The 16,497-nt window shown below is 47.3% G+C and overlaps 1 protein-coding gene across 2 annotated transcripts in view; it reads left to right on the top strand.

The window, feature by feature from the left end:
- Nucleotides 1–14,893, top strand: part of LOC106605074 (teashirt homolog 1) — a 37,221-nt gene extending 22,328 nt beyond the window's left edge. For both annotated transcript variants that reach the window (XM_014200353.3, XM_045718343.2), the window contains one exon: nucleotides 10,132–14,893. In XM_014200353.3, the coding sequence (XP_014055828.3) occupies nucleotides 10,132–13,592 (3,461 nt within the window). In that variant the 3' untranslated portion in view covers nucleotides 13,593–14,893. The remainder of the gene's footprint in view (nucleotides 1–10,131) is intronic.
- Nucleotides 14,894–16,497: the final 1,604 nt, after the last annotated feature.

The raw sequence follows: 16,497 nt of genomic DNA, 5'->3' as shown, positions 1-16,497 counted from the left end.
ATAGGAAAAAATCTGGAAGGAATTCCGCTGACATGACTTCGCCTCACTCGTCACCCTTGGCTAGCACTTAAGCTAACAAAAATATTAAAGGTTATGAGACCACGTCACAGTAACTGTAACTATGCCTTGCGAGTTGTGTCGATCAGCTGTCAACCCCCCCGCCAACTTTGTGGACACAATTGATACCCATTCAAAATCCTATTTTCCTTAACCACTAACCTTTGCCCTAACCTTAACCTCAAAACCCTAACCCTAACTCCTAACCCTAAACTTAACCTTTAACCCCTAACCCTAATTCTAACAACAGCTCCCCGCACCTCTCTGATTCAGAGGGGTTTGATTAAATGCAGAAGACATATTTCGGTTATATGGATTCAGTTGTGCAACTGACTAGGTATCCCCCTTTCCCTAACCCTAACACTAATTCTAACTCTACCACTAATTCTAACCCTACCACTAATTCTAACCCTAACACTAATTCTAACCTTAACACTAATTCTAACCCAACCCTAACACTAATTCTAACCCTAACACTAATTATTTTATTTATTTATTTATTTCACCTTTATTTAACCAGGTAGGCAAGTTGAGAACAAGTTCTCATTTACAATTGCGACCTGGCCAAGATAAAGCAAAGCAGTTCGACAACATACAAAAACACAGAGTTACACATGGAGTAAAACAACATACAATCAATGATGCAGTAGAAAAAAAAAAAATAAAAAAAAATAAGACTATATACAATGTGAGCAAATGATGTGAGATAAGGGAGGTAAAGGCAAAAAAATGCCATGGTGGAAAAGTAAATAAAGTATAGCAAGAAAAACACTGGAATGGTAGATTTGTAGTTTGAAGAAAGTTCAGAGATAAAATATAAATAATATGGTGCAAAGGAGTAAAATAAATAAAATAAATAAATACAGTAGGGGAAGAGGTAGTAGTTTGGGCTAAATTATAGATGGGCTATGTACAGGTGCAGTGATCTGTGAGCTGCTCTGACAGCTGGTGCTTAAAGCTAGTGAGGGAGATAAGTGTTTCCAGTTTCAGAGATTTTTGTAGTTCGTTCCAGTCATTGGCAGCAGAGAACTGGAAGGGGAGACGACCAAAGGAGGAGTTGGCTTTAGGGGTGACCAGAGAGATATACCTGCTGGAGCGCGTGCTACAGGTGGGTGCTGCTATGGTGACCAGTGAGCGGAGATAAGGGGGGACTTTACCTAGCAGGGTCTTGTAGATGACCTGGAGCCAATGTGTTTGGCGACGATTATGAAGCGAAGGCCAGCCAACGAGAGCGTACAGGTCGCAGTGGTGGGTAGTATATGGGGCTTTGGTGACAAAACGGATGGCACTGTGATAGACTGCATCCAGCTTGTTGAGTAGGGTATTGGAAGCTATTTTGTAAATGACATCGCCGAAGTCGAGGATTGGTAGGATGGTCAGTTTTACGAGGGTATGTTTGGCAGCATGAGTGAAGGATGCTTTGTTGCGAAATAGGAAGCCAATTCGAGATTTCACTTTGCATTGGAGATGATTGATGTGAGTCTGGAAGGAGAGTTTACAGTCTAACCAGACACCTAGGTATTTGTAGTTGTCCACAAATTCTAAGTTAGAACCGTCCAGAGAAGTGATGCTGGACAGGCGGGCAGGTGCAGGCAGCGATCGGTTGAAGAGCATGCTTTTAGTTTTACTTGTGTTTAGGAGCAGTTGGAGACCACGGAAGGAGAGTTGAATGGCATTGAAGCTCGTCTGGAGGGTTGTTAACACAGTGTCCAAAGAAGGGCCAGAAGTGTACAGAATGGTGTCGTCTGCGTAGAGGTGGATCAGAGATTCACCAGCAGCAAGAGCGACATCATTTATGTATACAGAGAAAAGAGTTGGCCCAAGAATTGAACCCTGTGGTACCCCCATAGAGACTGCCAGAGGTCCAGACAGTAGGCCCTCCGATTTGACACACTGAACTCTGTCAGAGAAGTAGTTGGTGAACCAGGCGACGCAATCGTTTGAGAAACCAAGGCTACTGAGTCTGCCGATGAGGATGTGGTGATTAACAGAGTCAAAAGCTTTGGCCAGGTCAATGAATACGGCAGCACAGTATTGTTTCTTATCGATGGCGGTTACGATGTCGTTTAGGACCTTGAGCGTGGCTGAGGTGCACCCATGACCAACTCTGAAACCAGATTGCATAGCGGAGAGGGTGCGGTGGGATTCGAAATGGTCGGTAATCTGTTTGTTGACTTGGCTTTCGAAGACCTTAGAAAGGCAGGGTAGGATGGATATAGGTCTGTAGCAATTTGGGTCAAGAGTGTCACCTCCTTTGAAGAGGGGGATGACAGCAGCTGCTTTCCAATCTATGGGAATCTCAGACGACACGAAAGAGAGGTTGAACAGGCTAGTAATAGGGGTTGCAATAATTTCGGCAGATAATTTTAGAAAGAAAGGGTCCAGATTGTCAAGCCCAGCTGATTTGTAGGGGTCCAGATTTTGCAGCTCTTTCAGAACATCAGCTGAATGGATTTGGGAGAAGGAGAAATGGGGGAGGCTTGGGCGAGTAGCTGTGGGGGGTGCAGTGCTGTTGAATGCAGTATGGGTAGTTAGGTGGAAAGCATGGCCAGCCGTAGAAAAATGCTTATTGAAATTCTCAATTATAGTGGGCTTATCGGTGGTGACAGAGTTTCCTATCCTCAGTGCAGTGGGCAGTTGGGAGGAAGTGTTCTTATTCTCCATGGACTTTACAATGTCCCAGAACTTTTTAGAGTTGGAGTTGCACGAAGCGAATTTCTGTTTGAAAAAGCTAGCCTTGGCGTTTCTAACTGCCTGTGTGTATTGGTTTCTAACTTCCCTAAAAAGTTGCATATCGCGGGGGCAGTTCGATGCTAATGCAGAACGCCACAGGATATTTTTGTGTTGGTTAAGGGCAGTCAGGTCTGGGGAGAACCAAGGGCTATATCTGTTCCTGGTTCTAAATTTCTTGAAAGGGGCATGCTTATTTAAGATGGAGAGGAAGGCATTTAAAAAAAATAACCAGGCATCCTCTACTGACGGGATGAGGTCAATATCCTTCCAGGATACCAGGGCCAGGTCGAATAGAAAGGCTTGCTCGTTGAAATGTTTCAGGGAGCGTTTGACAGTGATGAGTGGAGGTCGTTTGACCGCTGACCCATTACGGGTGCAGGCAATGAGGCAGTGATCGCTGAGATCTTGGTTGAAAACAGCAGAGGTGTATTTAGAGGGCACGTTGGTTAGGATGATATCTATGAGGGTGCCAGTGTTTGCGGCTTTGGGGTTGTACCTGGTGGGTTCATTAATAATTTGTGTGAGATTGAGGGCATCAAGCTTGGATTGTAGGATGGCTGGGGTGTTAAGCATGTCCCAGTTTAGGTCACCTAGTAGCACGAGCTCTGAAGATAGATGGGGGGCAATCAGTTCACATATGGTGTCCAGAGCACAACTAGGGGCCGAGAGGGGTCTATAGCAGGCGGCAACGGTGAGAGACTTGTTTTTGGAGAGGTGGATTTTTAAAAGTAGAAGTTCAAATTGTTTGGGTACAGACCTGGATAGCAGGACAGAACTCTGCAGGCTATCTCTGCAGTAGATTGCAACACCGCCCCCTTTGGTCGTTCTATCTTGTCTGAAAACGTTGTAGTTAGGGATGAAGATTTCAGAGTTTTTGGTGGACTTCCTAAGCCAAGATTCAGACACAGCTAGGACATCCGGGTTGGCAGAGTGTGCTAAAGCAGTGAATAAAACAAACTTAGGGAGGAGGCTTCTAATGTTAACATGCATGAAACCAAGGTTATTACGGTTACAGAAGTCATCAAAAGAGAGCGCCTGGGGAGTAGGAGTGGAGCCAGGCACTGCAGGGCCTGGATTCACCTCTACATCCCCAGAGGAGCAGAGAAGAATAAGTATGAGGGTACGGCTAAAAGCTATAAGAATTGGTCGTCTGTGACGTCCAGAATAGAGAGAAAAAGGAGCAGGTTTCTGGGGGCGATAAAATAGCTTCAAGGTATAATGTACAGACAAAGGTATGGTGGGATGTGAGTACAGAGGAGGTAAACCTAGGCATTTAGTGATTATGAGAGAGATATTGTCTCTAGAAACATCATTGAAACCAGAAGATGTCATAGCATGTGTGGGTGGAGGAACTGAGAGGTTGGATAAGGTATAATGAGCAGGGCTAGAGGCTCTACAGTGAAATAAGCCAATAAACACTAACCAGAACAGCAATGGAGAAGGCATATTGACATTAAGGAGAGGCATGCTTAGCCGAGTGATCAAAGGGTCCAGTGAGATTCAGACAGCTAGCCGGGCCATAGGTAGCAAGCTGGTGGAAGATGGGAGGGAGGTCTGTTTTTAGCCACCTCGTGCGTTTCCGTCTGTGGGTTAGTGGGGTTCCGTGTGGAAGGGGGGACCAGTCCAAGTTGGCAAAATAGTTAGTTATAGTGGCCCAAGAAAAGTGTCCGATAGACCTATTCAGATCGCAGCCGAAAAGACAGCTAACGATTAGCGGGCCGCAGATGGGCGATCAGGTTACGTCGCGACGGAGGGGCCAGTTGGATAACTCCCTCGGGCAGATAACGTCGGTGGTCCAGTCGTGAAGACCCGATGGGGCTCCGCATCGGCAGTAAAACGGGTCAGGATAGGTGAGTTGTAGCCCAGGAGACACTTCAGCTGGCTAGCTCATGAATAGCCCAGGAGTGGCTGACGGAACTCTTCAGCTGGCTAGCTGGCTAGCTCCGTAATAATGTGTGTTAATTCCGTGACCGACGTTGCCAATAGTCACTCAGGTAGCAGCTAGTTAGCTGCAAGATCCAGGTGTAAATGTCCAGAGCCTGCGGTAGAAATCGGGGGAAAGGAGAGAGAATAGGTCCGGTATGCTCTGGTCTGAATCGCGCTGTACAAAAACTGGCGATAGCTTTTCGAGCTAATGGATAGCTGAGGACAGCTAACCGTGGCTAGCTGAACTAACCTACTTCTAATCCTAACACTAATTCTAACCTTAACCCTACCACTAATTCTAACCCAACCCTAAATCCCTTTCAAATGGCCTTTTTCCTTGTGGGGACTGGCAAAAAGTCCCCAGTTGGTCAAATGTTGGTTTGTTTACTGTTGTTGTGGGGACTTCTGGTCCCCAACAAGTATTGTCAAACATGTCCACACACACGCTCCGGCTCTGTCTACAGGAATAGTGTGTGTGGCCACCCCTCCACTCTGCTCCGGTCGGAGGTTTTCTCAAATGAGTGGAGATAAATCGGTACGGTGAGCCGGAATGGCGCAGCAGTTATTTAAGGCTCTGTAGGTGCTTGGCCATATGCTGTATTCTTCCACTCGGGAGGGGCTGACGTCGGTGGTTGGACCAGTGTGGAGGACAAGAGAGAGGGAGAGAAAAGCAGGGGAGGGAGGATAGGGTAGGAAAAGGAAAGGAAAGGAGGAGGAGGTGGAAAGAGGGTGGGGGGGTTGGCAGTGGTGAGGAATTATTAACCTACATCACTCACACCTCCAGACTAGATATTAGGACTTAGAAAGACGACGCAAGGGAAACAAATCATGTATTACAGAAATGGATAATTATCCTATATATTTAGATTTCTCTATATTTTACAAATATTTTTGACCTCTTCATTTAGGTAAGATGGTCCGTCCGGTGGTGCTAAACTCCAGACACTTACAGTAGATATCCGTTTTTTTTCTTACACATCTATAGTGCATGTAGCCTACTCTATACGGTCCTGTAAACAACCAACTGTATCATGGAGAGTGGAGGGTGCCAGGCCCAGATTCTGGTCTGCTGTTGTGTACCTCTGTGTCTACAAAAAGGTGCTATCTAGAACCTAGAAATGTTATTCGGCTGTCCCCAAAAGAGAACACTGAAGAACCTTTTTGGTTTCAGGAAGAACCCTTTTGATTCCATGTAGAACCCTATTAGGTTTCATATGGAACCTTTTCCCCAGAGGATTCTACATGTTACCCAGAATAGTTCTACCTTGAACCAAAAAATAGTTATCCTATGGGGACAGCCGAAGAACCCATTTTTCGAAGAGTGTACTGTCGGGACGGAGGGGAGGGGAGGGCCTCGGTGGGCAGACCGACATGCAGGCAGGCCACTGCTCTCTCACGTTAGCCGCTCCAGAGGAATCCACAACCCAGCATGCTCTCTGTCTGCTCTCCATCTCTCTGACACGGCGGGCCGGCAGCAGACATTACCATAATTGGGTTTTCTACATGACGGGACAGAATAAATAATAATGTCATTTTATTTACAACCCCCCTCCCCTCTTGTCCCGGTCCGAGGAGCTATCACCCCCCCCCCCCCCCCCCCCACCCTTCCTCCTCATCCCCTTCACATACACTCATCCCTCTCTCTCTCTGGCTGGCGCGAGTCGTCTCGTCGGGCTGCCACGGCGCGTAGGTCAAGCGATGGCTTTTTGATCAGCTCCTGTCCAAAGCCATCAGGGCTGAGAGGACTGTAATGGAGGAGCGGGGTGACAAACAGAATGTAGGGGAAGGAATAAGACTGCCAGTTTCCCATTAGAGCGTGGGCTAAATGGCCCCTGGCCCCCACCTCCCTCCCAGCTCCCCATTACCCCCACTAGCCCACTCCAACACCAGCCTAAATCACATGAGTGAAGGGGGCCAGGATTGGACATTAGTGGTGCAAATGACTGCGGTGATTGCACCCCTCTTCCCAAAATCACATCAGATAAACAGAGAAATGTGTGTAAGGAAACAGGAGGGGTGTCGGGGACGAGAAATGGGGTCGGACGCCGGAGTAACCGACTGGTCTCACCCCCCCCCCCCCCCCCCCCCCCCCGTTCTCTCCCTCCCTCTCTCCCTCTCTCGTTTCATCGCCTTTCTGCCTTTCTTATCTGTTTTGTTTGGGTTTGACTACGGCCAAATGGCGAGGCATCGCCAGCCTGACAGAGAGAGAGATGAATTCATTTAACATCTAGCGGATTTCGGAAAGACAAGAAAAACACAAAATGGAAGGGCCAGACTGAGATGCCAAAGTTTGAGAAGAAATGATATGACGCTGAGCCTACTCTCTGCTAAAGCGCTGATACGCATGTGATTACATTTCATTTGTTATCATTCCCCAAATCAAATGAAACAGACTAGTGTGTGTGTGTGTGTGTGTGTTACACCTCCAGCCCTAACATTATGTTGAGACAGTACAGAGTGAAAAGGAACACAGTCATCCCAGACCCATTAATCATAACACCGTCTAGACCCCTGTGTCTGTCTGTCTGTCTGTCTGTCGGTCTACTCTCCAACAAGACTACACACATCTGAAACCCCCTAACGTGAGACGAAACTAGGGTTTACTTTGTTTGGTAACAGTTAAAGCTTCCCTGTTTCATGTCCACAGACGTGCAGTCGACATGTTACTGATAGTGTAATTTGTTGCACATAATATAGATGGACTGTCCATTAACCACTTTTTTTCTCAAAACAATGTAGATCTTCCGTGGTGTTGATAACGTTTAGTATGTGTGCGTGTGTGGTGCCCAGAAATGGCGTGGCGTTTAGTGTGTGTGTGTTGCGGTGACATGGCGTGGCTTGATCCCGGCCGTTTGTGACAGCACAGGACTCGGACACATCCTGGCCGCGCCACCACCTGTCCCTTTGACGGTGAGGCGTCCCGGAGCAGAAGTGACAGGCGCCTTTGCGCCCGTGCAGATGGCCCCGCTCACAGCCATCACCCGCTCGGCAAGCTAAACCACCGGGGACAGCACGCCAAACCCCTCCCCTCGCTCCCGTCTCCCCTCGTATGTGTGTCTAGGTCTAGGACACATTGAGGAGGCGGGATTCGGTCACCAGTCGGATTTTGAGTCGTTGTGTTCGATCGGGTTTCATGAATGGCTGAACTGATAAAGCTGTCCTATTTCTGTTTAGTAGGTTTTTTTTTTTGGGGGGGGGGGTTGTTGTCATCTGCTTATGATTTAATCACAGCGTCAAAAGATATAGATTTTATGTTTCACAATTCTCTACCTAGGCCTAATTTTTAGATGGGTTTCATCATAGGATCCCATATGAAGCCTTCCACTTTCCAACCTGTGATTTTACAGATGTTTTAAGCCGTTCTTTTGTCTGCAGGCTTTGATTTCCCTCTCTTTGTTGTTTCCATGACAACACGAGGGGATAAGCATTGATTGACAGTTATCGTCAAAGGGTTTCCTTCACGTCCTGTCGTTCACCATTCCCTGCCCCTCCCCTCCCTGCCTCGGCCTGTATTTTGCCATTCACTCACAGATATTTTTCTTCCGTTCCATTCCCCCTTTCATTCCGTAGATTTGCGGGGCTGCCAAAAATCAGTTTTTGGCACCGATGTTGTGGACATAGTTATTCACATGGGTTCACTGGAACTGATCAGAGGCTAGTGACGACTGAATAGCCATTTTACTGTATGATTTCATAGTCCTCTTTCTTTTCAAGCACAGATTGGCCGTTGGTGAGGGGAAGGCTGGCATAATAACGGGGAAACGTCTCACAGTTAGAGTTTGTACAGTATATAGCTAATGCTAATCTGCTGTGTTAGGGATTTTCAGAGTTTTAGGAACTGTCTCAGCTTCTGTCTGTCAGTGGGATTGAAACACAGCCAGGTTCTCCTGTGCTGCGCTCGTTTCCCTCCAAATCCTGTCAGGAATCAAGAGAATGAGTAAAATACAGTATGTGGCTCGTTTTGGAGAGAAGGGCATATCAGTCATAGACAGAAAATACAAACCTATAGACAACGGTAGGGCCTTGATGTTCGAAAGCTACCGTGTGAAAAAATACATGTATGAGAACATGCGAATGGCACACACCGATGCAGACACACACACACACACACACACACACACACACACACACACACACACACACACACACACACACACACACACACACACACACACACACACACACACTTCCGTATGCAGCTGCTCGCCTTTTTTCCCTCCCGTCTCCTCTCAGGCAGCAGTAAATGGTGCCAGTGTACATATATCAGGTATTATGTCCACTTAGATTATGATATGACAGGTTAGCGTGCTGTTTGAAGCTGACAGCACATCTGTTTCATCAGGAGAGACTGATGCTGGCATCTAGGACACACATCTCACCATGGAGGAAGGAGATAAAGGGAGAACTGAGGGGGCCGTCTTTCCTGTCTCCCTCCCTTGCTCCGTCTCTCCCTCTCTCCACCTCTTTTTACTCTGTCCCCCCCCCCCCACCTCTCCCTGGCTTTATTGCTCACCAGCTTTCTCCTGCCTCTCCTACGTTCCACTTGCTCGCAGACACACTCACACTATTTCCCATATTCTTTCCCTTGCTCTCTCTCCCTTGCTCTCGCTCTTGTACCTGTTACATTATGCTACCTATCCTGTACGTTCTTTAGTTTCATCCCCTGTATTTTTGATGATAACGTGTTTACACACTGTATGTGTCAAGGAAGATCACACGGAACACAATGTATAGTATGACTCGTACCCACTTCCACCTCTCAATAAGCTGTCTAACGTAACAGAGACAGTCAAGGAGTGTCACTCCCCTATTTGACGTCGTAGAGATGACTTGACAGGTCCGTCTGGTATTTAATCTCATTTTATTTATTAACTCCGTGAGAGTGGCCTTTGGCACATGAGTGTGGGTGAAGGAGATGCTGCAACATCCCAGAATAATTGTTTTGTTTCCCTCCCTCCTGATCGGTTGCATAAGCTCACCATGTGAATGACTAAATAAAGTGAAGTGTGTGTGTGTGTGTGTGTGTGTGTGCGTGAATGATTGGGTGTAGAGATAAGGCATGGGGGAGAAGGAAAGGAGGGGAGTCAAGCAGCTGGCTAACAAGGCCAAGCAGTTAGCGATATCCTAGGGAACTGGAGGCATGGGCAATGAAATAGGGAGTAAAGAAAGAAAATGTTAACACTTTGTCTTTTTTCTCTATGAAACTAGATTTCTTCCCCACTTGACACTCAAAGACATACGCGCGCGCACACACACACACACACACACACACACACACACAGATAAAAGCCGATATTTCCCGCCACAGATTATTCATCACTATGTTTTGTCAGTGGTCCTGTTAGTGCATTGTGAATCTTTTATTTCACTTTGCTGACCTCCTTTTTCCCTCTTCTCTATCGCTCTCTCTTCCAGCTTACTCACCAGAGGACGAGTTTAAGGCAGGAGCAGCCGATGAGGAACACCTGCAGGATGACGGGCTGTCACTGAACGGGGAGGACACTGCGTACCTTTGCAACGAGGAAGAGGATGGAGGCCAGCCGCCCAGCTACCGGGCCTCTCCACTCAGCAACGGCACCAACCCAGACGCTGGCTACGGCTCCCCGCTCAGCGATGCCAGCGACCGGCTCACAGACTTCAAGAGCACCTCCTCCAGGGATGGCCATGAGAGGGAGGAAGCCCCCATCCCCTCTGGACCGAACAATGGCCTCTCCCTGAGGGACAGCCTGGCTCAGATGAAAGCTGTCTATGCAAACCTGATCTCAGATGCCTCCTGGTCCAGCATTGCCATGGACATCATGAAAGCCACGCCTGCTACTGCTGGCGCCATCCCCATCCCCACCGCCACCAGCCCCCCCACTACCACCACACACAACAACAACCACAGTGAGAACAGCAATGCTAGCAGCCAACACCACAATGGGAGAAGAAGTACTGCCACCACCAACCACCACACAAGCAGTGGCAGTGGCAGTGGCAGCTCTAACGGCACCGCAGCTACCTCCATCTGTAGCAACAGTGGCACCAGCAGTGGCGGTGGTGGTGCTAGTAACGGTGGGGCTGTAGCCTATGACTGGCACCAGGCAGCCTTGGCTAAGACCTTCCAGCATACCCCTTACCAACTGCTGCCTGAGCCCAGCCTGTTCAGCACGGTGCAGCTCTACCGCCAGAACAACAAGCTCTACGGCTCAGTCTTCACCGGCGCCAGCAAGTTCCGCTGCAAAGACTGCAGCGGCGCCTACGACACGCTGGTAGGGCTCACGGTCCACATGAACGAGTCGGGCCACTACCGTGACGACAACAAGGACAAGGAGGAAGAGCGGGGCAAGCGCTGGTCCAAGCCCCGCAAGCGCTCCCTGATGGAGATGGAGGGCAAAGAGGATGCTCAGAAGGTGCTCAAGTGCATGTACTGCGGCCACTCCTTCGAGTCTCTGCAGGACCTGAGCGTCCACATGATCAAGACCAAGCATTACCAGAAAGTGCCCCTCAAAGAACCGATGCCAGCCCTGGCCACTAAACTGATGCCCTCTGCCAAAAAAAGAGCCCTCCAGGACGCCCTGGTATCCCCATGCTCCCCAGACTCTGTCCACGGTAACAGTGGCCACATGCCCCAAGGGGACATTGGGAAAGACCCCAAGTCCACAACAAACCCCTATGTCACACCCAACAACCGCTACGGCTATCAGAATGGTGCCAGCTACACTTGGCAGTTTGAGGCTCGCAAGGCCCAGATCCTGAAGTGTATGGAGTGCGGGAGCTCCCACGATACACTGCAGCAGCTGACTGCCCACATGATGGTCACGGGCCACTTCCTCAAGGTCACCAACTCCGCCTCAAAAAAGGGCAAGCAGCTAGTGTTTGACCCAGTGGTGGAGGAGAAGATCCAATCCATCCCTCTGCCACCCACCACCACCAGGCTTCCTGTCCCCAGCGTCAAATCTCAGCCTGTCTCCCCTGCACTTTCCTGCGGCTCTGACGAAAAGAGAGAACCGGAAGACGAGAGGATGGAGGCAAATGAACCCGGGGAGAAAAAGATCAAAGAGGAGAAGGAAGAGCCAGGTGAGAAGACTGAGGTGAACGCTGGGTCGTATAAGTATCTGACAGAGGAGGACCTGGAGGAGGCTCCTAAAGGAGGTTTGGACATCCTCAAGTCCCTGGAGAACACTGTGTCCAGTGCCATCAGCAAGGCCCAGACGGGCACGCCCCAGTGGGGTGGTGGCTACCCCAGCATCCACGCTGCTTACCAGCTCCAGGGCCACATGAAGCATGCAGCACTGCACTCCTCGGTCCAGAGTGTGCAGATCCAGCCGGTGTTCAACAGCGGGATCCGCGGCCTGGTGACCCAGGACTCAGGCTCAGTGAGCCACTCCCCCAGGAGCCCAGCATCTCCGCCCTCTCTCAGGAGCAATGTTACTGCCATGGAAGAGCTGGTGGAGAAGGTCACAAGGAAAGCTGTTGCTGCTGCTGTGAAGAAAGAGAAAGAGGAGAAGATGGTCAGCTTGGACCGCCACAGGCATCCATCCTCTATCAAGTCGCCGTCTCCTGTACTGAAAGAGCAGAGGGACCACCAATCAGCGCCCAATGACCTCATTGTCGGGAAGCCCCTTGTGAGGAACAGCAGCCCTGGAAATTTAGAGTCGGAGCTGGTCTGCAAAAAGGAGCCCAAAGAGAGCCTGGTAGACAACCACCACAGCCATTCAAAGAACGGCCCAGAGACTCGCCAGTCACCCATCACCAACGGCACCAACAGCTTGGGCATCATCACCGATCACTCACCAGAGAGGCCTTTCATCAACCCCCTCAGCGCACTTCAGTCAATCATGAACAACCATCTGGGCAAGGCCTCCAAGCCCATCAGTCCCGCGGGCGACCCGCTGGCCATGCTCTACAAGATCAGCAACAGCGTGATGGAGAAACCGGCCTTCAACCAGACTCAAGCCAAGCAAGCCGAGCCTATCAACCACTACTACCAGTACGAGAACAACGACCAGCCTATGGACCTGAGGAAGTCCAAAAACAGCAACAACAACAGCACTGTCATCAACAGCAACAGCAGCATAAATGGTAACAAACCCATAATGTCAAGCCTGTCTCTGTCTGACATTTCTGCTCCTCTGAGAGAGAATGCTTTGATGGACATCTCAGACATGGTGAAGAACCTTACAGGCAGGCTGACACCCAAGTCCTCCGCCCCGTCATCCATCTCAGAGAAGTCGGACGCAGACGGCAGTGCGTTCGAGGATGCTCTGGAGGACCTCTCCCCGGTCCAGAAGAGGAAAGGGCGGCAGTCCAACTGGAACCCCCAGCACCTCCTCATCCTCCAAGCTCAATTCTGCTCTAGCCTGCGGGAGACCCCGGAGGGCCGCTACGCCATGACGGACCTCGGCCCCCAAGAGCGGGTTCACATCTGCAAGTTCACAGGCCTCTCCATGACCACCATCTCTCACTGGCTGGCCAACGTCAAGTACCAGCTCCGGCGGACTGGCGGGACCAAGTTCCTGAAGAACATGGACTCCTGCCAGCCTGTGTTCCTCTGCGGTGACTGTGCCTCGCAGTTCAGGACTGCGTCCGCCTACATCGGCCACCTGGAGTCTCACCTGGGCTTCAGCTTGAAGGACCTGTCCAAGCTGTCCAATGAGCACCTACGGGAGCAGCAGGCTGCCTCCAAGGTGATCACAGACAAAATGACTTTCGGTAGCACCCTGGCATCCCTGACCGCACCAGACGACGACACTGGCTCAGTTTACCAGTGCAGGCTTTGCAATCGGACATTCGTCAGCAAGCACGCGGTCAAACTGCACCTCAGCAAGACCCATGGCAAGTCACCAGAAGATCACCTGGTGTTCGTCACTGCTCTTGAGAAACTGGAGAAGTAGTTAAGAGGTCTGGAGCTGAGGGAAGAGACAGATAAACAGACAGAAAGACGGCTGTGTAACTGACCAGAATTTTATTGCACTAAGATAACATTGTTCACAGTTACTGCACTGGGCCGAACTGAGCCGCCAGAAATCAGTCTTATATTTTGTTGTGATACTGCCTGACTGGACCATGTCTTATTTGATTTGTTTTGCCAAGCTTTTTTTTAACACTTATTTTGTAATGTATTTATATGCTATTTGTCTGATCTGTGCATGTATTTTAGTGAACCAAGGTTAAACACAAGTTTTTTTAAAATCTTTTCATGACAAAAAAAACGACTACTGTTTCAATGGTGACTAAAGTGGTGACCAGAAAATGAATTAGGGGGAAAAGAAAACTGTACAATACTTGATATGAAGAAGGTGAAAATTCATTGTTCACACCAAAAGAATGGAAGAACCCCTTGAAAGACTGAAGTAGCACCTTATAGACATTTAACATTTTATTTGTAAAGAGAACATGTTTTAAGATATTCTGCATTTGTCAAAATCTGTTTTAATTTGAAAGATAAATTATTTTCTTCTCTCGGTTCTTGTCACACTACAACATCTTTGATAAAGAATGGCCTGCTCAGAAATCTGTCAGTGTATTACAAAAATAAACAGATAATGTAAACATTCAGAGTAATTGAAATGCTGCTTCCGGTTACATATCAATCAGTGAAAATGAATGGCCGTACAGTATGCAAGTTTGCTCAAAAAATTTCTTTTTTTTAATGTGAAGTATCACTTATAGTAATTTTCCAATTGTATGGTTTGTTACAAGCTCCTTTTTTAAAATGTTGCCGCTTTGAATTCAACCATAAAAAGAACAGTCCTTGACATGTAAATGACTCGCAGTGAAATGTCATACTCCATAAGACATATCTTGCCATTTGCAATAGCTCAACATTCTTTGTACTTAAAGGTGTGTGCATTCTTTAACTTTTATATCATCATTTTATATTAAAAAAAAAAAAAAAAAAAAAAAATGTGTATAAAGATATATACTGTAGATCCACAAAAATGTCATTTTTTAAGAAATAAGAATTTAGCTTCTTTGGCTTGGTTTACAGAAATGATTTTAATTATACTTGCATCCAATTTGATGCATGATATGGTGTGAAAAATAATTAAGCGATGCACAATGACTATACATTTCAATGTTTTATCAATGATATTGTAAAAGAAAAAAATATTTCTAGCACCGATTAGTTTGTTTCATTTAGTTTTTTTCTCAATTGTAAAATAAATCTCAACGCAGTTCTTGTTAACAGTCATGGATTTGTGATTGTGTGTTTGTTTTGCATGGAAGTACATAGACACAGTGAAAAGACTGGGGCTAACTTCGATAATTCTCTGTGGTTACTACTTTCTGGTGAAGAAAAATAAATAACACACTTATAGGTGCTCAGATGAAATACTGTAACTAAATACTCACCTTGCACAACATTCTGTGTTTACAAGGTTATATAAGGTGCAACATTATATTTTAACATATTACATAAAATGATATATTACGTGTAAGGTACCACAAAAGAACATTAGCTTTCCTTCTTCATTGATACACATAAAGATGTAAAAAAAACACAAAAAAAACGATAAAAGTCTATAAAAAACCTAGTGTCATACCACGGACTGATGACTGCGAATCATCATATAATGATGATGATGAGGGTGATGATAAGCCGTAAGGGTGTTTATTGTGCTGTGAGCCCCATGCTAGGCTTGTGACTGGCCTTTGGAGTGTCTGCACTGAAAGAATCAGTGTTGTCTTCATGATGGGAATGAATGTGCTTGTGCCTGTCTTCCTGGAAACGAGTCAGATGGGTGTCTGTTCCATTTGATCCAGACTGCTGACTGTCGACACTGACCAACTCAATAAATAACACATTAATATGTCACGCAATGAGTATTTTTGGACTGAAACGATACTATTATATGAGTTTCTCTTGATAATGTCACACAGCCAACTTTTACAAGAGTTAATACAATAGATCAGGGACAGAAAGATGAATCGTAGATTAACCCACTGGGCACACACTGGTTGAACCAAAGTTGTCTCCATGTAATTTCAATGAAATGTGCCCAGTGGGAGGTGACCTTTGTGTGACCTTTGTTTGACCAGTAGTTTAACAGTCTCACATAAGATAGGTTCCTCTAGCAGCTGTAGAGAAATGGCACCATCAACAATTTGATCTCTCATCTCTCCCTCAGGTCTCAGATTTCAGACTGGTTACTAACTAGACTTTGTATCAGCAGAGGAGCACAACAGTGTGATGTCTTACATTCCTCATTCTCAAAACGTGTTGTATTGTCAGAGTGTGCTGTGTCTATCACTGTCACACACACACACACACACACACACACACACACACACACAAACACATTAGTAAGTAGAGTCTTTGTGAAAATTACACACATTTTCTATCCAGCTGCACCTTAGTATGTGCTACATGGATTCGGTGACAAAGAAAACACAGAGAGTGAAGATTAACCGGAATGAGGATGCAGTTTTCCTGGAAGGGGTGTTGGGTCATAAAACAAACAGAGCAGATAAACAAGGAACACTTTGAGGAGATACTGTTCAATGCACACAAGAAATAAAAAAGGGAAAAACCTTGTAGGTTTTGTCGGTTTAATACCCTACAGCTAAACCTGTCATTTTGCTCTGCCGTCAGATCGCTGTCTGTTGAGCAGATAGAGACTCTCCCTGCTTTGTTAGAGATCAGCACACTGTTTCCTCTACGTATTCTATGTAAATTACATGCGATAATCGCAGTTCAGGACACAATGCTGGTTCCCGCGGTGCAAACGGAAACCAAGGGTAGATAAACACAGTCTGGGCAGATTTGCATAGCTTTTGTGTTTTGGGCGAGCAGAA

The sequence above is a fragment of the Salmo salar genome, chromosome 05 (assembly GCF_965601325.2).
Source record: "Salmo salar chromosome 05, fSalSal1, whole genome shotgun sequence".
NCBI classification, from domain to species: domain Eukaryota; kingdom Metazoa; phylum Chordata; class Actinopteri; order Salmoniformes; family Salmonidae; genus Salmo; species Salmo salar.
This window is presented reverse-complemented; position numbering and strand designations above follow the sequence as displayed.